Source organism: Hemiscyllium ocellatum, chromosome 24 (assembly GCF_020745735.1).
Source record: "Hemiscyllium ocellatum isolate sHemOce1 chromosome 24, sHemOce1.pat.X.cur, whole genome shotgun sequence".
Classification (NCBI taxonomy): domain Eukaryota; kingdom Metazoa; phylum Chordata; class Chondrichthyes; order Orectolobiformes; family Hemiscylliidae; genus Hemiscyllium; species Hemiscyllium ocellatum.
In genome coordinates, this window is record NC_083424.1 from 55,129,941 (window position 1) to 55,155,538 (window position 25,598).

The 25,598-nt window shown below is 42.7% G+C and overlaps 1 protein-coding gene across 3 annotated transcripts in view; it reads left to right on the forward strand.

Moving 5' to 3' along the window:
• cabin1 (calcineurin binding protein 1) overlaps positions 1 to 25,598 on the forward strand; it is a 519,061-nt gene that overhangs the window by 471,692 nt on the left and 21,771 nt on the right. For all 3 annotated transcript variants that reach the window (XM_060843824.1, XM_060843825.1, XM_060843826.1), the window contains one exon: positions 22,853 to 23,132. In XM_060843824.1, the coding sequence (XP_060699807.1) occupies positions 22,853 to 23,132 (280 nt within the window). The remainder of the gene's footprint in view (positions 1 to 22,852; positions 23,133 to 25,598) is intronic.

The window sequence follows — 25,598 nt, forward strand, 5'->3', positions numbered from 1 at the left end:
GTATGATTCTATGATTCTAAGATTCTTAACCCTCTGAAATATGTCATACTTGTCCTCCATGATCAACTCGTTATCCTCAGACTGTGGTCTCCACCCTATGGCCTCTTGACTCCACGCCACCCCCAACCCCTCTCCACTATTTCCTCCCCCCCCCACCTCCCAGTCCTGTTAATCAGACTAGTGAGCTTCTGTTAAACTACTTTTAATACAAGTATATTCTTTTTTAATTATAATGACCAAAACTGTCCATTGTGCATCAACTATGGGTTTGCAACAACCCTGTAAAAATTGGTGCAAAACCACCATGATCTTACACTTCATGTTCTTTACAATAAAGGCCACCAGCCTTTCCTGTTCCTAATTGTTTGATGTTTCTGAATGCTAACTTTCCCAATCTCCGTGCAAGTTGACATACAGAAAGGCCCCACGGAATGTTTTGAAGAAGACGTGACTGGCTCCGAGTGCTCTGACCGGTATTTAACTGGTAAAAATATCAGTACATGAGGCCGTGCTGAGTTTGGGGGCTCATCATGCATTAGTTGCCGTTATCTCCATTGTGACAATGACTGTACTTCTAAAATACTTCACTAGTTGTGTAGCACTTTGGGATCCTGAATGGTTGTCAAAAATATAAATGCCACTTGTTCTTTCTGTAAATTGAACTCAATCAGTAACATAGTTGTGTCATCCATCCTTTCATTGGTTAGTGTTTAGGAAGAAATATTTACACACAAATAGAGACAAAGGCACAGGGCACAAGCACCTAGATAAGTCCGGTACACCATTTAATGGATGGTTACTGCTTCCACATGCCTGGGATAATACCGGCTACTCTGCTTCTGAGGCAAATTGCTACCAATTTCTGTTACCACTGAATTTGATATATGTGCATCAGCAACATTGTTGAAGGTAAGCTGTGTATAATTTCCCATTGGTTTAGGGAAGGGTGCTGCAATCGGAAAGAGAAATGGTAACTTAGCAAGTTTAAAACCAAGCTTGTTTGTCCTGTCAGGGCAATATGGGTCCTGCAAACTGATGACAGATGATAAAAATAAGCTAACAGCAGACACAGTCAATAATTAGTTTTGCTGGGAATATTGACATAAAGTTATAGCATGCCTTAGGGACATTAATATTGAATCAGAAACTCACCAACCTTGATGAAATTAAATTAATGGGGATGAGAAAAATAATAGCAGCACATTAATGACAAATCTCCAGGACCAGACCGTTTCTGTCATGAAAGTTTTAAAGAAAAACATGTTAACATTTTGTAGAAACTCAAACTAGAATGTTCAAAAGTTCTCCCAACTTAGGAATTATTCCTTAAGATTGCAAAGTTTCACGTCACCCCACAAGAATGAGGGAGGTAAACCAGAGAATTATGAATTATGGATCTAATGTATGCCATCAGAAAATGCCAAGTGTTTATCATTGAGCATAGAGAACAACTCAAATGTTCAACTGCCCAAAGAGAGTCAGCATGGATATGTAAACCATTTGGTTCTAACCCATTCAATCAAAAGCAAGAAATGCTAGAGAACTTCAGATCTGGCAGTATTTGTGGGGAAAGAAGCAGAGTTAGCGCTTCAAGTCCAATATGACCTCTTCAAGGAAGAGACTTTGGACCCGTTGATCCTGTCTTCACAGATGCTAGCAGATCTGCTCAGGTTCTCCACTTCTTGTTTTTACTTCAGATCTTTGACATCTGCAATCTTTTGCCTTTATTTGAACTTGATTGAATTTTGGTGAAGAGATAAAAATACAGGAGAATGTTTGTAGATATTACATGGAAGCATAATAACATTACAAAGAATTGCTAATCGACTGAATGAATGGACTAATCTGTAGACTTCAATGAAAACACATGAGGTCACCATTTTGAACTGGATCATACTGAGTTCTTTCTAAATGGTGAACAGCAAGAGACAAGGGGTCCTCCTAAGGCCATGCAGTATTTTGAGCAGTTCTGGGCACCACATTTGTACGAATGATGTATTGACCTTGGAGAGAGTGCAATGTAGATTTGTCACAATGATACCTGGACTCTTGGAGTCAAATTGCATGTAGAGAAAACGCAATTATATTCACTGGAATTGAGAATATTCAAAGCTTGACTTGATAGAAGTGCTCAAGATATTAAGAGAAACTGAGACAATGGATTAAAACAAACATTTTTGGTGGTTGGGGTGTGTGGTCCAATTATTACAGCCGCACCTTTCAGGAGTGAAATTAGGAGACATTGGTATTTGCAAAGGCTGGAACGCTCTTCAATACAGAGGAACCTCGATTATCCGACAGACACAGGTGGGGAGTATTTCATTCAGTTAATCAAATGCCAGATAACATTGTTAGCCACGCTTCGGGACCTTCTGATCTTGTCTGGATAATCTGAAATTCTGTTAACCAAATGCCAGATAATTGAGGTTCCTCTGTATAACACTGATGCTATAGATCAGTTGTTAATTTTTACATCTGATGTTGATGAGTTCTCTTATTTATTATTATTTACAAAGGATGTGAGCATCACTGGCAAGGCCAGCATTTGTTGCTCATCCCCAATTGCTCTTGAGAACTTGATGGTGAGCCACTGCTTTGAAATACAATCAGTCAAAGCTATTAGGGGATATGATTTGGAGGTGGTATATGGAGTTAGATTAAGGATCAGCCATAGTCTTATCAAATACTGGAAAAGGTGAGATGCTAAGTAGCCTACTCCTGTTTGTATGTTGCTGTATGATTCTCTGTTGTATAAACTACAGCAGACTATAGTCTGCCCAGATCATGAGTTTGCATTTACTGAACAATCCTGAGAATTCTGTGGAATTTCCACCATCACCTTGCAGGTAGGTGGGATTATTGTAGTTTGGTGTTTGTTGGTCAGCGTAGACATGGTGGACTGAAGGGTCTGTTTCCATGCTGTATGACTCTATGACATTCCAGGGATTGAGAACAGGTTGGTCAGTACTTCTGCCATACTTATCCATCCTGTTCTCAATCCCTGTAGACAGAGTTGGCCAAATGGATTCCTGTGCCACAAAAGTGTTATGATTGGTTGATTGTTCTATATCTGACCGATTGCTTTTTGTAGAATCATCAATTTTGAAGTCTTAATGTGTTTCTGACAACTGTAGCTTGTTGTAACTAATCCTCTGCTGAAGAGCTAGACTCTAGTGGTAATAAAGAGGGAAACCATGTGGCTTGTTCCCCAATGTAGATGTGTCTGATCGTGATTGCCAAATGTTTTGTCAAAGCATTAAAATCCCCAATTATCAATAATTTACAGCGTACATAAATTCAAGACCATATCACATGGGGAAATCCATTTTCATTGGCACTGTAATCATTAGATTAATTTAAGTAAATGTAGTGGGGACCACAATTACCTAAATTTCACAACCAAGTGTTAATAAGGCTGCATTAATAAACAGAAACCATAGAGACGATCTATGAATAACTCACTTGATTGTGCATTACACCAAGAAATCTGAGCCAAGAAACAGCACTTAACGCAGTTGGAACCACTTGAGATTTGTATGCAGAATTAAAACGTGAAGACCAGTCTGTCTCTTGGATTTCGACCATATCTCCCCATCAGTTCAGGTAAACACTTGAAATAAAAGCTTGAGACCTGAAATAAAAGCAGAAGTTGCAGAAGTACACAGCAGGTTCATCAGAATATGAAAAGATAAGGCAGCTACTGGTTCAGGGTGGAGAATCTTGCTTCAGAATCTAATATGTCAAATGAAACCTTCTCCACATTCTTTGTAGTCAGCGCACATATAATGTGGGTTGGATGATTATTTGTTGAATCCCTGATGTTGGCAAGAGCACTTGCTCACTGAATATTAATGAAAAATCTCTCCAGTCAAATTAATCCCTTGGAACATTGAATCATGTGCTGGGTGCACGATGTCTGTACAGAGACTTACTTTGCTGAGCAGCTCAGAGCTTGCAAAAAGGATTTGGGGGCAGCCTTTAATTGTGAGCATTTCAGATACAGGCATGGACCCACTCTCTTCTCCCCACGCCCCCCAGTGCAATTTTCATTGACAATAGGTTAAATTTTATTCCCAACAAAAGATGGATGGGATCCAGTCAGATGTTAACATTTTAAACATCTGAAATCTCTTCCCCAACCCACTTCCAACCTGTCCATTTCCATGTTTAACATTGGCACAACCAAGGCGGGCAGCTAACTCACTCCCATGAGGTGGGTTTGTCATTTGAATGAGGCCAGCATTCCCTGTTTCAGTCTACTTGGCAGTTTTTTGCACAAACTGCCCTGGTTTCCAAAACCTAGCAGCTGAAGGTAGATGAGAGCAATCTTAACAAGCATCACCTGAGAGTCTGGAGGATGCATGTTCCTTTGCCCATTCCCAAGCCACTGTCTCATTCCACACCTTATCCCCACAATACAAAGACCCTCAGTATCCAGCATCCCTGCTCCAGGAACTGCCACTCGGTTGGAAACCAAATCTGTCAGTCACACTGATGACTGGATAGGGAACCTGTCAAGAGTAGTAGATTCACGCTGTGCAGTTAAAACATGCCAAGATGCTCAGAGTTCACAGGTTTTTTTGTTCGAGTCCCAGCTCTAACAATTTTGAGGTAAGTGCAACTTTTAATGCCCAGGCCAATATCAAGAAAAATAAATCTTTGTTAGAAAGTGAATTCTCTGCTGTTGCCCCTTTCAGATTCTGACAGTCAACCGCTTTCTGAACTGGAAAAGAGGAAGAGAGTGCAACTGGTACTGTTGCTTATCTAAAATGTTAAAATATGTAAATTGAGCATGGAACATTCATTTCTGGAAAAGGACTTATGTTCTGGGATGACAAATGAAAAAAAACTGGGGGACTGATGTGCTCCATTTTCAGACTCGCCTTAACAAGTATCAAGAGGAATGCAGTGGAAGCTATGGGGGATGTTAGAAGGGGTTTATCAGAATGTCATAGCTATACTCTGAGGTCAATGATGACATTTGCTTGCGGAGACAACAGCCAGAGTCCTAATGAACTTTCCACGTTCTTGAATCTTTGTAAGGTTTTCTGCTGGTAGCTTACAACCATATGGCCTTAGCATATAATTCACCAGCTTTCAAATCTCCCCCCTCCTCCTCCCTCCCCCCACCCCCCCTCATCCCAGGTCCAGTCCTCCCTCTCTACCACATCCCCTTGATCTGACCTAACCTGTACATCCTCCTTCCCACTGACCAATCACAATCACCTACCTGCATCGATGCATCACCATCCCATCTTCCTTACTCACAGCCGCATTTATTTCTCAGCCCCCTTCTCCAGTCCCCCAGTCCTGATGAAAGGTTATGACCTGAAACATCGACTCCCCAACTCCTCTAATGCTGCTTCACCTGCTGTACTTTTTCCAGCTCCACACTTTATCAACTCGTCTTTTCTGCTGTAGTTGTTATTCATGGGCACTGTTGGAGATTATTGACTGAGAGCCAACTCTTAACTGAAATACTAGTTTTGCAGAGCTAGAATTATTAGGTGGTTTCCCCCACCCCCATCACCATTGATCACTGAAAACAGTTATTGATCAGATTGCCTCAAAATCAGCAGGTATAAAGGACATGACATTTATTTAAATATTCCATTTGGTTGACCTAAAATGATGCTGTGTTTTATCTACTGGTCCTTAAGGCAGCCTTTAGAATTAATTACTAGCTAACCCATCTTGACTTTGGAAAACTATGGGACAAATAGTCTCATTGTTGTGCAGCGTAACTGCTGTGACAAGCGATTTGTTTTGAGAATATCTGTAAAAGATCAGGAGGTAAAATCGTCTGAAAAGAGAGCGACCTTCACAAAGCTTATCAGGCCTTCAAGCTCTTAGAGGCCATAGTTGTTTTATGATCCTTTTTTACCTTATTTTGAGAGATGTTATTCTGAAGATACTGTATAAGGACTTCAATGATTGACCATTTCAACCCACCCTCTCTAGAAATTTATTATTTATTATTGCTTTGTCGATGGGGCCATGTTAACAGAATCCAGGCCAGCTGATGAGATAGAAACAATTTTTCATTGAGTTTATTGACTTCCTCAGTCTTACAGCTATGCTGACACACGTCAGTATTACAACTGATCTCTATTTGTACCTGGTCGAAGATATAGAACATAGAACATTACAGCTTAGTACAGGCCCTTCGGCCCTCGATGTTGCGCCGACCTGTCATACCAGTCTGAAGCCCTTCTAACCTGCACTATTCCATGTACGTCCATATGATTGTCCAATGATGACTTAAGTGTACTTAAAGCTGGCGAATCTACTACTGTTGCAGGCAAAGCATTCCATACCCTTACTACTCTTTGAGTAAAGAAACTACCTCTGACATCTGTCCTATATCTATCACCCTCAATTTAAAGCTATGCCCCCTCCTGCTCGCCATCCTCATATTTGAAAAAAGGCTCTCCCTGTCCACCCTATCTAACCCTCTGATTATCTTGTATGTCTCTATTAAGTCACCTCGCAATGTTCTTCTCTCTAATGAAAACAGCCTCAAGTCCCTCAGCCTTTCCTCGTAAGACCTTCCCTCCATACCAGGCAACATCCTAGTAAATCTCCTCTGCACCCTTTCCAAAGATTCCACATCTTTCTTATAATGCGGTGACCAGAACTGTACACAATACTCCAAGTGTGGCCGCACTAGAGTTTTGTACAGCTGTAGCATAAGCTCATGGTTCCGGAACTCGGTCCCTCCATCAATAAAAGCTAAAACACTGTATGCCTTCTTAACAACCCTGTCAACATGGGTGGCAACTTTCAAGGATCTGTGTACCTGGACACCGAGATCACTCTGCTCATCTCCACTACCAAAGATCTTACCATTAGCCCAGTACTCTGCATACCGGTTACTCTGACCAAAGTGAATCACCTCACACTTGTCCTCATTAAACTCCATTTGCCACCTCTCAGCCCAGCTCTGCAGCTTATCTATGTTTCTCTGTAACCTACTACAACCTTCGTCACTGTCCACAACACCACTGACCTTAGTGTCGTCTGCAAATTTACTAACCCAACCTTCTACGCCCTCATCCAGATCATTTATAAAAATGATGAACAGCAGTGGACCCAGCACTGACCTTTGCGGTACACCACTGGTAACTGGACTCCAGAATGAACATTTCTCATCGACCACCATCCTCTGTCTTCTTTCAGCAAGCCAATTATTGATCCAAACTGCTATATCTCCCACAATCCCATTCCTCCGCATTTTGTATCATAGCCTACTGTGGGGAACCTTATTGAACGCTTTGTTGAAATCCATATACACCACATCAACCGGTTTACTCTCATCTACCTGTTTGGTCAAAGATGTTTAATATGCACCACCTGTTTGTTTTACAGGGACGTTAACAATGTACGTTGACCAGATATTAACAGACAGATTTAACATTGGCAGGACTGTTTGTTTGAGATCAGTTGATTTATCTGGGCACATGCCATTGCATATAGATTACTATGAAACTTGTAAACCTAGGAAAGCGGAATTCTGAAGGAGAATGCTCGCAGGTAGGGTTCTTGGGAGTGTTGCTGAACAAAGAGACAAAATGGTGCAGTTTCATAGTTCATTGAAGGTGCAGTTGCAAGTTGACAGGGTAGTGAAGAAGGTATTTGGTATGCTTGTCTTTATTGGTCAGTGCATTGAGTATAGGAATTGGGAGGTCAGGTTGTGACTGTACAAGACAATTGATTAGCTCATCTTTGGAATGCTGCATTCAATTCTGGTCTCCCTTCAATAGAAAGGATGCTTATTAAATGATGACTATTTCCCATCAACCCATCACCTTCCATCTTCTTTCAGCTAGTCAATTTCTGATCCAAACCGCTAAATCACCCTCAATCCCATGCCTCCATGTTTTGTGCAATAGTCTACTGTTGGGAACCTTATCAAACACCTTACCGAAATCCATATACACCACATCAACTGCTTCACTTTCATCCACCTGTTTGGTCACCTTCTCAAAGAAATCAAGAAGGTTTGTGAGGCACAACCTACGCTTCCCAAAACCGTGTTGCTTATCCCTAATCAACCTATTCATTTCTAGATTATTATAAATCCTATCTCTTATAATGCTTTCCAACACTTTTCCCACAACTGAAGTAAGGCTCACTGGTCTATAATTACCAGGTTTGTCTCTACTCCCCTTTTTGAACAAGGGAACAACATTTGATATCCTCCAGTAACATGGGATATCTCTGTGTCACTCAGGTTACCTTGCAAGTGTTCTACAAATGTACAAATTCACAGCTGGAGTGAGACACTCAAGCCTTCAACCGGCTCTGACATTTAATAAGATCATGGCTAATCTGACCTCCACTCCACTTATCCTGATTTTCCCCAGTAGTCTTTGAGTCTCTTGATAACCTACCTTGTCTTTAAAAATATTTAATGACCTGCTTCTTTTGCTTTTTGAGGAAGATAATTCCACAAACATCTGACTCAGAGAGAAAAAAAAAAGTTCTCCTGATCTTCTTAAATGAACATTCTCTTATTCTTAAGGGCAGCACGGTGGCACAGTGGTTAGGGCAGCACGGTGGCACAGTGGTTAGCACTGCTGCCTCACAGCGCCAGGGACCTGGGTTCAATTCCCGCCTCAGGCGACTGACTGTGTGGAGTTTGCACGTTCTCCCCGTGTCTGCGTGGGTTTCCTCTGGGTGCTCCGGTTTCCTCCCACAGTCCAAAGATGTGCGGGTCAGGTGAATTGGCCATGCTAAATTCCCCGTAGTGTTAGGTAAGGGGTATGGGTGGGTTGCGCTTCGGCGGGTCGGTGTGGACTTGTTGGGCCGAAGGGCCTGTTTCCACACTGTAAGTCTAATCTAATCTAATTGTGTCTCATATTTAGTCTCGCCCACGAGGGGGAACCTCCTTTTACAGCTATCCTATCAAATCCCCTCAGAATATTAAATGTTTCAGTACAATCTCATCTCATTCTTCTGCACTCCACTGGATAGGTACCCAATCTGTCTTCATAAAATAACCCTTCAATCCCAGGAGTCAGTCAAGTGAACCATCTTTGAATTGCTTACATCACATTTATATCTTTCCTTGAATAAGGAGATCGCAACTGAATCCTGTATTCCAGATGTGAGCTCATCACTTTCATGTACATTGTCGCAAGATTTTCCGCCATTTATATTCCATTCCCCTTGCAATAAATGGCAACGTTCCATTTACCTTCTCAATTAATTATTTTCCCTGCATGTTAACTTTGCATTCATGTAGCAGGAAACCAGTTCCCTTTGTGCTGCAGGGTCCTGCAATCTCTCAGTATTTAAAAAATATATTACTTGTTTATATTTCCTGTTAAATTGGCAAGTTCACACTTCATCCATCCATCCTTTTGCCACTCACTAAAGTCTTCCAACTCTCTGCACTTTATCTGGATCTTGAGTTGAGGCTCTTTCTCCTCCCTATTTCATGAGGGTTGGTTCCATACCATAAATATTCTTCAGTTTCTAACTTCTGCTCCGTAAAAAGCAATAGAAATAGGGGCAGAATAACATTTTAGCCGTAATTTTGAACTTGTAGTTTGAAGCTTGACTTGCTTTGCAGCGGTGGGTTTAAAATTAAATGACCACATTGAAGGACAGGCTACACCTTTGGGGAGAAATGGATCTGCAGTGATTTTCAGAGACTCAGTTTGAACAGTGAAATTGATGCCCCAGAGTACTCCCCATTACTCCCAGATAAACGGTCATGTCTGGATTAATTACCACGATACTTCATCATTGACCTTCCCTCCATAAGTTCCAAAGTAGGGATGTTCACTGATCAATATGCAATGTTTAGCACCTGATGCAGCTTGTTAGATACTGAAGCAGTTCATGGTCAAATGCAGCAAGATCTGGACAATATCCAGACAAGTGGCAAATAACATTCACACCACAGAAATGCCAGGCACTGTCCATCTCCAATTATAGAAGATCTAACCATTGCCGCTTGGCATTCAGTGGTTTTACCGTCAATGAACCTCCGCTATGAGCATCCTTGTGTCTACTATTTACCAGAAACTCAACTGGATTACCACATAAACACAGTGGCTACACGTGCAGGTCAGAGATTACGAATGTATCGGCGAGTAACTAATTTGCTGTCCACCACCAACAAGGGACAATCAGAAGTGTGATGGATATACCTATTTTCTTGAATGGATGCAGCTCCAACAATATTTGACACCATTCAGGACAAAGGCTGCTTGATTGGCACCATATCCAAAAGCATCCACTTCCTGTAGCAACAGTGTGCACTATCGGCAAGATGCGCTGCAGGAATTCACCAAGGTCGTTCAGATAGCACCTTCCAACCCCATGAACCACTTACATCTGAAAGAGCAAGGGCAGCAGATAGATGGGACTGCGACCACATGCAAGTTCCCTCCAAGCCACTTGGAAACATATCACTACTTCTTTCCTGTTGTTGGGTCAAAATCCTGGAATTCCCTCCCTAAGGGCATTGTGGTCAGCCTGCAGCACAGGGATTGCAGTGGTTCAAGTAAGCAGCTCACCACCACCACCTCCAGAGCAAATAGGGGCAGGCAATAAATGCTGGTCAGTCAGTAGCATCCACATCCCACAGATGATTAAAAAATACATATCCAGTATTGTACCAGGTTAGCTCCCAGCATCTACACAGATTAGTTTTGCACAAAACCCAAGTTACTGGTATTCTCTGGATTCTAAAGTCCTGGTGTGCCTTCAAGATCTTTCATTTTAGTGTATTTACATGGATTTATATTCAAATGTTACAGATTTAATGTTCCAGGTGGTGATACTCATTTCACTGTGCAGCTCCTGGACTGTGTAAATTATGTGGGCAGCACCCCCACAAGCGACAATTTATTTCCAGTTTGTATGCTGCGCGAGTGGATCTATCCCCACGGCTGTAAGATTTCTGTCAAAAGCAGCGAGATAGGTAAATGCATCATGGCATGATTGCAGTCTGACAGGAGTCATTATCTAATCAGAGGTGATCAAGTTGGCAATGATGGAGTCATCTCCTGCTTCAAGGTGGCACCACCAGCTCTGCTGAAACCCCAGACTCTCATTGATTTTTACTCATCAAAGCAAAGGGCAGCAGCCTCACACAGACCCTGACCCCTTCCCTGTAATTACTGTCAGCAAATGAGTCAAGCACAGGACTTAATTGGAAACCAGGTTCATTTTGCTCGATGAAATATGACAGCTGTTTTTAAACTGATCGTCCTGTACCTTAACTGTGAGAATGCAGTGGATACCTTCCACAGGCTAATGCCAGGAATATCATTACTGGTGCCACGCAGCTGAGGAAATGAACCTTTAAGATGGTCTGACCACTTCTCCACTGATTCTTTTCATTCGCATGAAACAGTATTTGATTTTCCAACTGAGAAAACATTTGAATCCATCACCCAGCACCTCATTTCATTAACGGTGACAGTTCTCCCTTCCTTTGGTCCTATAATTTTGCTTTGTGCTTTGATATTTTCACAACTTTTCAGTCAGTTAGCAAATTAAGTACATTTGACTTCCTTTTTTTTCTATTTGAAATTTCATTCTGATAATTTTATGCACTTTAATGTAATTTGAGGACTCAGGAAATGGTCTGGCCTAAGTATGAAATCATCTCTCTTCACGTAATACCACAAATCTAGTATTGTGAAGTGTAAAGATAAAACTAAACCTTTAATAGGTCTAGATGCAAACCCTAGGCTCCTGGAATTGCAACAGTTTATAAGGCTTGTCAAGCAACTGGCCCACTTTGGTGACAGCACAGCTGAAAGTTACAGCATTAAGATTTCCAAGATGTCAACCTGGGATAGCTAAAGCAGGCAGCTTATTTGGTGGCTGTTTGTGTTGTAGTTGCTGTGGTGCTGCTGATGCAGAATGTGAATTTCAGGTGGTGACAGGGCTGATTGAGCTAAAACTGGGATGTGGTGCCAGTGGAACAATCACTTGAATAGCCGCAGGGTAGAACGAGCTGAGAGCTCTGCCTTGTGCTACTAATGATTGCTGATGACTGGCCTGGGCAGGCTGTGTGCAGTGAGCAAAATGAAAGCAATATAAGAGCCAAAATCAGGCTTGGATGAGTTATAGTGTTCATTACCACATGCGTGGGTGTGTAAGCAGCAGGCTTCTTACGAGATGAGCACAGATAAAGCTTTCAAATTCATAAGCTTTTCTCTTTTCCAAAAAAAGAGGCATTCAATGCTGAGGATGAAAGCGGGGTTTTCTGGATTGTTCTCCAGACACCGAGCAGATTACAGGGCCTGATTTTAAAAACATTTTCTTCCATCGAGTTTCTTTGATCTGTTCTCTTCCTCCCCTCCCCCAAATGTAAGTGGTGTGGCTGCTCCTTGTGTCCAACGCATAGTTGGTTTACATTCTTGTACCTTCCACACCTAGCTACCTGCAGATCAGTACTGGCACTGTACAGCTGAGGCACAGCTTGCCACGAATCTAGAGACTCAATTCACTCTCACAAGGCATTATTTATTTTCCTAAACTAGAAAACATTTGGAGTAATGGCCAATGTCTCCATTTCATTGGTGGTTACTCAACAATGCTTGTCTGATTGTAACTTGGTGTGTAAGGACCAGTTGCCTGATTCTGTATGGGAATCTTTGACATAAGATGAGTGTGTGTCGGTGAGTTGCATTTCAACACACACCTCATTATTGTTTAACTTCTGGGTTTGTTGTGATAGCCCAGTAACGAGCACAATGAGGACCCTTGCGATGCCATATTAACTCCAGTCAATCGGGAGTTTGGAAGCAAGAGAAGAGCAACTTTGAGAATGTAGAAAGGATGGTCAAACATAGTATCCCATGTCATAGTGCCTCCTCTATTGTGCTCCTGTCATCAGTCAGAATTCAGAGAGAGAGATTCCCTAGCAACAGGAGGGAGAATCCTGCTGCTACCACAGAGAAGGAGCAGCTGATGGTGTCTTTGAGAGTTAGCAGAGCAGAAACAGTGTGTTAGAAGTGCGTTAATGACAATGCTGACCTTGTTCATGTTGATTTTGACTAGCGCACATCCTGTGTGGTATAACCTGTATGCCTTATTCTGTCCAAGTTTGTTTTTCACCTTATGATCATATGTCGGTGCTTACTATGATCTAACTGTACTGCTTGCAAACAAAGCTTTTCAATGTTTGCGTGGCAATAAATCACATCAAACGCGTCCTAGAGTGCACCTCACCTCAATCTGCCTTATCAAGCCCATTCAATCACTTTGCACCTCACACCCACTTACTTTTCAGCTTGTCCATCCTTCTAACCTTTGGCACCACTTCACATCCCACCTCCATCCATTACTCCTACTCACCATTAGGCTTAAGAAATTAGATGCCTTCTCCTAAGTCATCGTCACTAGATCTTTCAAATGACCTTTTTCCCCTGCACTGCTTCAGAACTTGATTCTTGCTTCTGTTGTAAAGAGCACCTGAGGGGAAGAGAAACAGAGGTCACCCTCCAGAGATGCCCAGGTAACTACTGTAGAAGTGGGGTGAAAATCAGCATTTTTGCATTGCTGACCATCAAAGATGGGAACTTGCATGACTGAATTGACAAAAAAAGCCACACACACCATAACAAACTCAGTCGCGATGACTTGGTTTCAGCAGGGAGTAAATTATGATCATCTTTGTCATAGTCATACCTTACCAGAATTAATTTGTATCTTTTTCTGCCAATCAAAGCCGTTGATAAGGTATAAATCAGGATTCCGTGGCACGTACAGATGACAAATCCTCAAGGTGATTCATTCCATGCTGCTCTGCCTCATCACGTTTCAGATGGGGACCATATGATGGCTCTGACTTTCCAAGTGAGGACAATGAGACAGTCTGGACACCTCCGGAAATACCCTGTGAAAGAATTGAGCCTCCTCCAAATTATATTCCGATTGACAGTACAAAGGAGAGGGTTTGAAGAGAAGAAGGGAGTGTTGGGACAGATTTTGTTGCAGGCCATTGTCACCATATCGCCATGCAATGCTAGAATGGCCATTACCATGGAACAGTAAATGCTCACTCAGAGGAAACCATGTGCTCCCATGGGTTTGACTATGGGCGTGCAAACTCAAAATGGCTACATAGTTGTGCCCTCTCTTGCTTGCCTGGAGAGGTTAACACTGAAATCTCCTCAGCAGCACCTCCAAGTAGGAGTGAGATCCAGACAGCTATGTCCCCATGCTAGTACAGTCTCTAAAACACAGTGCTGGTGAGTTATGCTGTGGTCTGTTTCATTCAGAATCTATCCTTTGACCGAATCAACACATTATCCTGTCCACCCTCCCTCACTGCCCTGGGAACTCAGTGGCACAGTGCTAATGTCACGGCTACAACTGGTCATTGTTTCCTGATCCACTAATGATCTTGCAATTTTGACAAGGTATAAGTTAGTTAAGCTGCCCCCTTTGTGAAAGAGCCTTGATCTTCAATGGTATAAGTCCTTATCAGACCAGCTGAAGAGAACTTCATATCAGTTAGAATTCCTGTCAGTTCTGAGGATGTATTGAGACCTGGCCTACTGGTGGTATGCTCTGTCACAGATCAGCATGCAAGTAATTACTTACAAACTGAAAGATCTGGGCTCCAGGCTCATTATACATATTAAATCAAGAGAGTTCCCAACTCGCTGTTTAATACTGCATATTCCAAAGCATTGCAACAAAACAATCTTTGCTGGCATTCATAATCTACACTTTATCGCCTGTCTTCCCACTTGTATATCCTTCAAACCCTTTCTCTTTCATACAGCATCCTGGTTACTCCTGAAATGTATCTCTGCACAAAATTAGAGAACGTCATGTTGATCAATTATATTTTTTATTCGTTCATACAATGAAGCATCGCTGGCTGTGCAAGTATTTATTGCCTATCCCTAATTTACTGTTGAGAAGCTGATAGTGAGCTGCCCTAGTGACCTGCTGTAGCCCATTTGCCGTGGGTAGACCCACAGTGCTGTTCAGGAGGGAGGTCCAAAATCTTGACCCAGTGACCGTGAAGGAATGATGATATATTTTGACAGGGTAAAGAAGGGTATTCTGTTTCTGTTAGTTGGTGTGTCAGTAACTATGGGTCATAATTTCATGAATGGGTGGATGGGCTTCCAGTCTTTGCTTTGCCCCAGATGGTCTTGAGTTTCTTGTGTTGTTGGAGCTGTACCCATCCAGGCAAGTGGGGAGTATTCCATTACACACTTGACCTGTGCCTTGTGGACAGGTTTAAACTGCATAGGTACGGCATTTATTTGGCTAGCCCACTTGACTTTCTGGTTAGTGACAACCCCCAGAATGTTGAGAGTTGGGAATTTAGTGATAGTAATGCCATTGAATCATTGCGCAAGTGAGGATATTAAACGTTTGAAGTGGTCATCTTCATTGATATGCATGCAGCCAAATATCCTTATAACATTTTCTCTTTCTTTCTGTTCTTTCTCCAACCTGCTGTTATTTGTGGTTAGATTTTTGTCCCATGTCGGCTTTCTACTGTCCCCTGCTGCCACTGAAGTGAAGCACATCCCTAAATAAATGTACTTCTAAAGGAACAGAGACCTGCTGTTTGGTGGTGAGCTATTCTTTTAACGTGGAACATTCACGGATCAAGAAATACAATACCTAAAACTACACCATCAGTCATTGTGTAGCTGCTAGAATGTCAATTAAGGTCCTATTGGTGGAACTTATTGTGTACATCACAATAGTTATCTTTTTTAAAAGAATGTTGCCTTTAGTAGTATAATTTACCATTATTGAATCAGTTAGGAGAATAGAAGTGAGGAGGATGAGACTGCAGAAAGACACACTGCAATAAATCTAATGGAAACCAGATGTATTTCTTATGAGGCAGCTGGAAACAGAGGGCTGTGATTGACACTTGAAATTGGCAGCCCAATGGCAAAATATTGGAAATGCCTCACCTGGAAATTGTAGGTTTCTCACGTCCAGCACATAAACATTCAGAAGATCCAAAATACGTACAGCATTTCTCATGGGCTGTTCTCAGTGAGTTAGTTCAATCTATGTGTCTGAGAGGTCTCGTGTTTTAAAGCAGTGGTTGCATGTGTAGTGTTTAACTCATTAACCACTGTGGATGTGAGAACTGTTCAGGGTCAGTAAGTTATTTATTAGATCAGCAAATGGAAAAGTGACTTCAAATTTTGGAGCATTTTCCATTGATAGCACCAATTTTAAATCAAAGTTGAGGTCCTGAGCTCTGGAGTACTCCCTCTCCCCACTTCTTCCTTTTAGGATACTCCTTAAAACCTCTGGTCAAATGTTATTTCTCTAAAGTTACTTTAAAGTGGGCGGCACGATGGCACAGTGGTTAGCACTGCTGCCTCACAGCGCCAGAGACCCGGGTTCAATTCCTGCCTCAGACGACTGACTGTGTGGAGTTTGCACATTCTCCCTGTGTCTGTGTGGGTTTCCTCCGGGTCTCCGATTTCCTCCCACAGTCCACAAGACATGCAGGTTAGGTGAATTGGTGGTAGGTTAGGTTAGGTGTTAGTTGAAGGGGTAAATGTAGGGGAATGGATCTGGGTGGGTTGCGCTTCGGGTGGTCAGTCGAAAGGCCTGTTTCCACACTGTAAGTAATCTAATTTACTTAGCATTTTACTATGTGCCATATAAATGCGAATTGTTGTTGGATATATTGACTGACCTCCTGCCCACACTCATACCCATTATCTCTCTCAATAATTCAAACTCGTTGCCATCAGGGTGTAATGCCAATCACGCCCACTTGCAGCATTTCAGTGTCCTCAGATTTTAACCAACAGATTTAGTCTGGTTACAGCATGGGAAATTAGGACCAGGAGTAGACCAGTCAGCCCCTTGCTTCTGCTCATGGTTGACCTACCTCAACACCATTTTTCTGCATCATTGCCATATTTGTTTGTCCTTTTTAATCTCTACAAATCTGCTGATTTCTGTCTTGAATACCCTCGATGACTGAACCCCTTCTCTGGAGTAGAACATTCCAAAGTTTCACTTTCTTCTGAGATGGTGTCCCTGGTTCTAAAGCTCCTCCAAACCCGGCCAAACATCCTCTCTGTATCCAGCCCACCAAATTATGAACGAATTTTGTCTGCATTTTTTTGGAAGCCTTTTCTTTAACAAATGGACTGGCTGTACTGTCTATGCCATGTTAATTATTTTCTGTTCATTCATATGGTGAGTGCATCATGGCTAGGCCAGTTTTTAAAGCCCATCCCATAGAAAGCAGTTAAGAGTCACCTACATTGCTGAGAGTCTGGAGTCACATGTACGCCAACAACATTAGAGAACCAGAAATAAAAACAGAAATTGCTGGAGAAACTCAGCGGGTTCAGCAGCATCTGTGGAGAGAGAAACAGTTAATGTTTTGAGTCCAGTTACCCTTCTTCAGACCCATATTAGGGAACCAGATGGGTTTTTGTTCTCATCGATGTGATCATATATTTGCAATTAAGATAGATTTTATTGAATCAAATTTCACCTTCTACCATGATGGGATTTGAAGCCATGTCCTATAATGATAACTTGCGGTTCCAGATTACTAGGAGAAAGTGAGGACTGCAGATGCTGGAGATTAGAGTTCAGAATGTGGTGCTGGAAAAGCACAGCAGGTCAGGCAGCACCCAAGGAGCAGGAGAATCGACGTTCCGGGATAAACCCTTCAGATTACTAGATTACTAGTTCAGTGACATTGCCACCCTACCACTGATTCCAGATACTGAGTGTGAAATGGGCTTTACTACAAATGGTCAGTGATTTCGACCTTGGGACACAATGGTTGTCTTCATGAGTACATGGTACGGCCTGACCCGGCTCGAGGTTGAGGGTTTGGAATGATGGTCGACCGTATTCCGCAGAAATGTTTAAGGCTTTCAACTTTTGATGCCTATTTCACAGATGTAACTGCAGTTTAAAACATTTATAATCACAGAATTGCGTGCTGCATTTCAGGAAAAATCCTACTTTGAATGAGGCAATGTTATGTGGAGCTTATTGAATTTCCTGCTTTTGGCAATGACACCCAAGGAGATTTGGTTATGATATGTCTGAACAATGTGCTCTTAATGCTTCCATTGTGTTGCTATCACCAACATATTCAGCACAAACAGGAGGCTGTGCAGAGTTCAGGCACTTTGCCAGAAATTGGAGGAATTGGTCCTCACAGCTCAGAATACCATGAAACCAAACTGTTAGTGTTAGAAGGATGCTACTCCAAGGGGCAGGATCATCTTATTCAAATGTAACTCGAGGGTACAATGTCCAGATTTGCTGCATTTTAGCCGACTTAATGAGCTGCATTTTTGATACATGTGTGCTTCCTTTTATAAAAATGAGCACGGTACAAGTGTCCTGCCATGTGATTTTCCTGAGAGTTTAATGTAAATTGCTGAGAGACAGCAAATCTGCACAGCATTCAAGCCACGTGTCTGGTTAAGTATATCCATTTTGTTAACCGTTTCAGAGAATGGTTGCTATGGTGCCTCTGTCATCCTTTTCTGGAGGTGTACTCTGGACAGAATAGATTTCTGTGTAGCCTTGGTATATGCAGTGTCACTCGGAAAGGGAGAAGAGAGTTGGGAAGCTGCACCTAGAGTGTGAGAATACCACAGCTGTCCACATTCGGAGCAACTCGCAGGGTGAGCTGAAGGAAGGAGGTGGGCTGTGCAGCACACATGAAAGTGGGATGTTACAAGCAGCCTGTGGGAACCCAGTTCCAGATATTTCTTTCAAGTCCTCTGATTCATCCTGGTATCAAAGTTTTATCAGATGAAATGTGTGGGTTGTAATCTCAAATGGAGGGAGGAGAGCTGAAGTTGTTTTGAATGCCATTGTTAGCTGGTTCAATTCTAAAGTTCTCCAGCTCGAGAGGATTGTAGGTTGCCTTCTGTCTAATGATGTTTGCTGAGGTTTTACTAGCCTTGGTTTATTACTGTATGTCACTTGTGTGCGAATCAGCATGTTAACCTGTTGGGAACTAAAGAACGCCTGATTCTATGCCATATCTCCACCAACACGCACTGAACTGACTACATAGAGTAATAGGTATGGTGTGAAGTATTTTTCTATTCATTGGAGTTGTCCACATTTCTCTGGAGTCATGTGTATGTTAGACTGGGTAACATACAGCAATTTTGTTTCCTGAAGGGCATTTGTGAACCAGCTGGGGTTTTTAACATCAGTTAACAATAGTTACGTGATCATCATCTGACCAGCTTTTTACTGAATTCAGATTGAACATCAGCCATGATGAGATTTGACCCCATGACCCTTGAACATCAGTCTGTGGTTCTGGTTTGCTAGTCCAGTGACATTATCACTTTGTGTCAGTCTTCAGTCTGTAACATAGGAACTTTTATACAGCAACCTTTATGTAGTACAACTTCCGATTCCTGAAGAAGGGCTCATGCCCGAAACGTCGATTCTCCTGCTCCTTGGATGCTGCCTGACCTGCTGCGCTTTTCCAGCAGCACATTTTCAGTAGTACAGCACTCTTAAGGCATTCCATAGGACCATTGGTCATTTTATAATGTAATATGGCACTGAGTCACAAATTTAGGAGATATACGGTCAAATAGCCAAACGTTTGGTCAAAAGGAGATTTTAAGACCTGTGTGAAACGAAGAAAGTGGTGAGGTTTAGGGAGAGTATTCCAGAGCTTAGTTCTGGACAATTAAAAATGTAGCTGCCAATGGTAGGGCCATTGAAAATCAAGGATGCTCTAAAGGCGAGAACAAGAGGAGTGCTGTCATCTCAGGAGGTTCAGGAGCTGCAGGAGGTTGCTGAGAAAGGGATGAGTAAGGATGTTGGAGGAGTTTAAAAACGAGTTGGAGAACTTTAGAATTGAGCTAAGCTAACCAGGAGCCAAAGTAGGTTGTAGAGCACAGGTTGTAGGGAAATGAAATCTAACAAACGTTAGCTCGCATGGCTGACTTATGGATGGTCTCAGCCCAGATCTTCCAATCAAGATTGGGAACCCCTATTTCCCAGGAGTTCAGGGGGGTTTAATTCTTCAAAATCTCCTGGGTAACTATTAAGATAAATCAGACAGGACCTTTGGTAGGCTTGCCTTTATTGATCAATGCATTGAGTATAGGAGTTGGGACAGGGGAGCAGGTTAAAGGTGAGAGGGGAAGGAGACCTCAGGGGCAACTTTTTCATGCAGAGAGTGGTGTGTATATGGAATGAGCTGCCAGAGGAAGTGGTGGATGCTGGCATGATTACAACATTTAAAAGGCATCTGGATGAGTATATGAATAGAAAGGGTTTAGAGGGATATGGGCCAAACGCTGTCAAGTGGAATTATATTTATTTAGGATATCCGGTCAGCATGGATGGGTTGGACTGAAGGGTCAGTTTCCATGCTGTATATCTCTCTGACTGTATGACCCTCTGAAGTTGGGCACTTTTGCAAAGGTCTCCATATGCCAGGTAATTGCCCATCGGAACTATCCACTTCCCAGGTAATTCCTGGAGATTCAGCTTCATGGTGTCCTTGTGGTGCCAGTTTGTAATTTCTGTCAATGTTTCTATATCAATGGTCTTCCTGTCAGATGTTCTGGATCTTCATCTTTGTGGGAGGGTTGAGTGTGGATGATCAGGCAGGTCTCAGAAAACCCCACACTGTTGTGGAGATCTCTTATTTGTTCTGAGTTTTTTTTAGATTAGATTAGATTACTTACAGTGTGGAAACAGGCCCTTCGGCCCAACAAGTCCACACCGACCCGCCGAAGCGCAACCCACCCATACTCCTACATATACCCCTTACCTAACACTACGGGCAATTTAGCATGGCCAATTCACCTGACCTGCACATCTTTGGACTGTGGGAGGAAACCGGAGTACCCGGAGAAAACCCACGCAGACACGGGGAGAATGTGCAAACTCCACACAGTCAGTCGCCTGAGTCGGGAATTGAACCCGGGTCTCAGGCGCTGTGAGGCAGCAGTGCTAACCACTGTGCCACTGTGCCGCCCACAAAGTTGTTTAATGAGTTGTGGAATATGGTAGTACAGAAACCAGCACTTCAACCAACTGTGACCACCCTGGCTATTAAGCACTTAACTAATATCTAAAGCCGTGTCTTTGCAGTTGGCGCATAGCCTTGTATGCTGTGGCACTTTGTGTTCACCTCATTGTTGCGATGATTCCCACCTAAACCACCCTTTCAGGCAGAGTCCCAGATATTCTTCTTCTTTTGGGTGAAAAACAACTTTTCTTAAACCCCCTCTAAACCTGCTGCCCCTTAAGTCTTTGCATTTGGTAATTGACATCTCTACTAAAGGGAAAAGTTTATTCCTATCAACGTTATTCCATGCTCCTCATAATCATGTATGCCTCAATCAATTTCCCCCCTCAGCCTTCTCTGCTGAAGGCATAATAACCCAAGCCTATCTAGTCTCTCTCTGTCTGGCCAAGGCAACAACCTGAGGAATCCCCTTTTGATTTGATTTATTATAGTCACATGAACTGAGAGACAGTGTAAAGTACTGTGTGCTAACCAGACAGATAATGCCTTACGTAAATGCACCAGATAATAGAACAGAATATAATGTTGCAGCTACAGAGAAGTTACAGAGGAAGATCAACATATGAGAGGTCTGTTCATAAATTTGATAACCATGGGAAAGGAGCTGTTTTTGAATCTTTCAGTATCATTTGCAATCTCTTATAGTATTAATATTATTAGTTTTAGCATTGCAATGTTCTGCTGCTCAGCGATGGAAATGGTAGTGGAGGAAGGTTATGTAATGTTTACTGTTTCATCCTGCAGGAGACTGAAATGACCCCCTTGAATGGAGTGAGCCCCCAAGTGCTGAGCCAGGAGAGCAGGGCTTTGAATGATCCTGCAATAGACTGGAACCTTTTAGCTTGGTTTTGATGTTGAGTTCAATATTTGATTTATACAGACGTGTGCACTCAGTGACCTGTTACTAAATTGCTCTCAGTAATGTGAGCCAGCATTATCTTCTGTAGCATTGTTTTTTTTCAGTAATCCGTTTATCATGCAGCACCACAGCAGTGTGTGTGGGGATTGGCATCAGCCCCAAGAATAGTCTTCAACGTGGTTTTCTCACAGCATGGGGATTAACGTACTGTACAGAGCAGTGGGAGCCAGTCTAATTCATACTCAGTCAATATTTTAGGGAAGGATGGGATTGTGGGGCAAGAATGTCAGGCAGTGATTCTCATTTCCTGCACTGCAGCATGTCCGTTACAGCTGCTGGATGTCAGCTAGGTGTGAGAGGGGAAAGGCAGGCAGAGTGAGAGATGAGGACATTTGCTACTGTGTGCATTGTCTAACAAAGTTGGTATCCTGGCTTCCCACTGTGTGGTACGGTAGCTCAGTGGTTAGCGCTGCTGCCTCACAGCACCAGCATCCCTCAGGCAACTGTTTGTGTGGAGTTTGCACATTCTCCCCTGGTCTGCATGGGTTGCCTCCGGGCGCTCTGGTTTCCTCCCACAGTTCAAACTTGTGCAGGTTAGGTGGATTGGCCATGAGAAATGCAGGATTACAGTAATAGGTTAGGGGTGGTCTAGATGGGATGCTCTTTGGAGGGTCAGTGTGACTTGATGGGCCAAATGGCTTGCTTCTGTAAGGATTATATTCAATGATTCTAATAAGGCCAACATTTTTCACTATCACAAGATGTCACACAAAACCAGAGAGAGCAGAGAATTTAACTCTAGGCAGGAGCATTGAGAGGGCCTGGTTTTCCAGACAAAACCCATTCTCAATCTTGATCTGGAGGTATGAGGCATTTCTCGAAGAAGATGATTTCCCACACAGCTGAATGTTGGACATACCTGAACTCTGCAATAAAAGGTCTAAAGTTAATGTTTGTTCTTGCAGTCAGGAGAGACGCCAACCACACCGAAATACTCCAAGGACTGTAAGGAAAGCTTCTTCCCATCTGCACCGAGCGCTGTCAGTACACCGGTTCCCGTTTCGACTACATCTAGTACGGTGGTGCCTGAGAACCCCAGGCCAAGTGACTCTCAATCTAAAGCTAGGCTCAGCAACACTGCCCAGGAGGACCAGCGAGGTGCTGACGTCGCACCAATGTTGACACCAAGGGATGTCGAGCCCCAAACTCCCGGTCCAACAGACACTCTATCATATCTCGCTCAAGGTAAACTGCTTAAACAACAGCTTTCATTTATAACCCCCACTTTTCACGTAGGAACACATTCTGAGGTGGTCCACAGAGGCCTGAGAGGAAACGGATTCCCGGCCAAAGGAAGATAAACCGAAGAAAGGTAAGTTTTTGAAAACTTGATCAAGGTTAGGAGAGGAGGCTTAAGAAACTTCTTCCAGGATCTGGAAGATTATTGTAACTACAGGTGCAGAGAAAGTTCCAGAAAAAGCCGAAGAGAAAGGCTCAGTGAATTTTGGAGGAGCGAGGGTGGGGGAGGGCTTTGAGTGAAAGATGGAGTATTTTAAACTGAGGATCCTCTGGGATTGTGAAGGGCAGGTGCAATGGGCAAATCGGAATGGTTGACACAGTGAAGACAATGGGACACTGGCACTCTGGTAAACTAATGCCATCCTTTTCAATGCAGGAAGAGAGGGGGGGGGTTAAACTTAGGGTTTTTTTTTCGCTCCTCTTTTCTCCGCACCTTGACAGCAGTGACTCATTGGGGCTTTTGATTTTGATGTTGCCAGAGATTCAGAGTGAACGGTTCCTGGGAGACTCTAACAATGAGTGGCAGAAATCCATTGGCCATGTGAAAACTGGGAGGTTAGAGCACCAGGGAAAGTGTTGAGGCTCATTGCATGCTTTATTTAATCTCTCCCTCAATATCCTTCAACCAGCCCTCAGTCCTCTCACTGCAGTCTCGACTTTGGTTCAGATGTTTGTTTCCTTTGTCTGAAACCAATCTCTCTCTTCAGCTTCTCACTTTCAAATCAGATCATTCAATTTTGGACCATGAAGCTTAATTTTTCATAATTTCCCTTTGTAATTTTGAAAACTTCTTTGTAATGCCGTTTCTTTTCCACAGATGACAATCAAGTTCTGTATCTTTCCTTTGTAGTTTAAATTACTGACATGTTATCATAGTCTAGTGTTAAATGTGAAAAAGGCAGGGTGCGGAGGACCGAAGGGTTTCCTGTTCTCTCCTCTCTATCCCACACCATCCATTAATTTGTAGGTGCTCACAATAATTGTAACCTCCAATATACAAGAGGTCAATTAACTCAGCACAGACCAAGGATTGGACTGCAGCTTGAAGTGAACTTGGGCATCTGTCTGCTGCATTAGGGCAGATACTGTTGTTTTTAACAAGGGAGAGGAAATTTCCCAATGACTTTATCCCATTGTTTGTTATCACACACCATTTTTCCTCAGTACCTGCCAATATTATAGCCAGCATTGCATGAGATCAGTACACCAGGATGGACTGCCAAGCCTGACGTGTAGGAGCAAGCTTTGGCCCCAGTTCTGCCCCTGTCTCTGTGCGTGTATGTTTCATGTGGAGTGATTAGTTCAATGCTTGTGCCCCCACTGTTTTCATGGCAATGTGTTGCTACAGCAGCCATTCTGTTTTGGGACTGTATAGTGCGGTGGTTAAGCAGGGGCTCAGTTTATTGTAACTGGCAGTGAGAGATGCTTCAGTTTAACTTTGTTCCTGTAAGGACTGGAAAATATTTCTCCACATGACTTGCAACTTGGCATCAAATAGACTTTCTTTTAAAAAAATGTTTTGATGAACTGTTTCATTACTTTAAGACATATTGTTGCAGAAAAAATTCTTTGTTTTTTTAAACGAGTAGCAATTTGGGTAGGGGAGAGGGAAAAAGATTTGAATGATGAATCAGTGAGGGAAGTCAGGCTGGGTCAGTTCCAAAGTGAATAAGATTTTATATAATCCTTGGGTCTGTTCTAAATGTGGAATCTTGGAATGTTCCAGAACAAAATCTACTTGATTCTTCAAGTCAACATCAGTATTCTGCTCCACTTGACCGTGATCTGACTCTCCTATTTGTTCCTTCATTGTTCCTTTATTAAACAGCTATTTGATAGAATATAGAACAGTGAGCACAGTACAGGTGCCCCGTCTGAGAACTGTTACCAGTCCCTGCTATGGCCTCATCACCATGTTGTTGCCCTCATTTCATGATGCGGTTAAAGGTTACAGGACCTGCCTATGAGGTTCAGTGCAGCAATGAACAATATCCATTTATGAGGAAATGTTTAATTGTTCCAGTACTTCACATGTCTGCGGAGATCTTTGGGGGAGTAAAGAGCAATGCCAAGAAATGATACCTCAAACTTAAATAAGGTGGGAGACTGGGTGTAGTTTTAATATCACAGAGGTTGAACAGGCTGGGGCTGTTTTCCCTGGAGCATCGGAGGCTGAGGGGTGACCTTATTGGGGTTTATAAAATCATGAAGTTAAAAACCACACAACACCAGGTTATAGTCCAACAGGTTTAATTGGAAGCACTAGCTTTCGGAGCAACGCTCCTTCATCAGGCTCCTTCTATCACCTGATGAAGGAGCATTACTCCGAAAGCTAGTGTGCTTCCAATTAAACCTGTTGGACTATAACCTGGTGTTGTGTGATTTTTAACTTTGTACACCCCAGTCCAACAC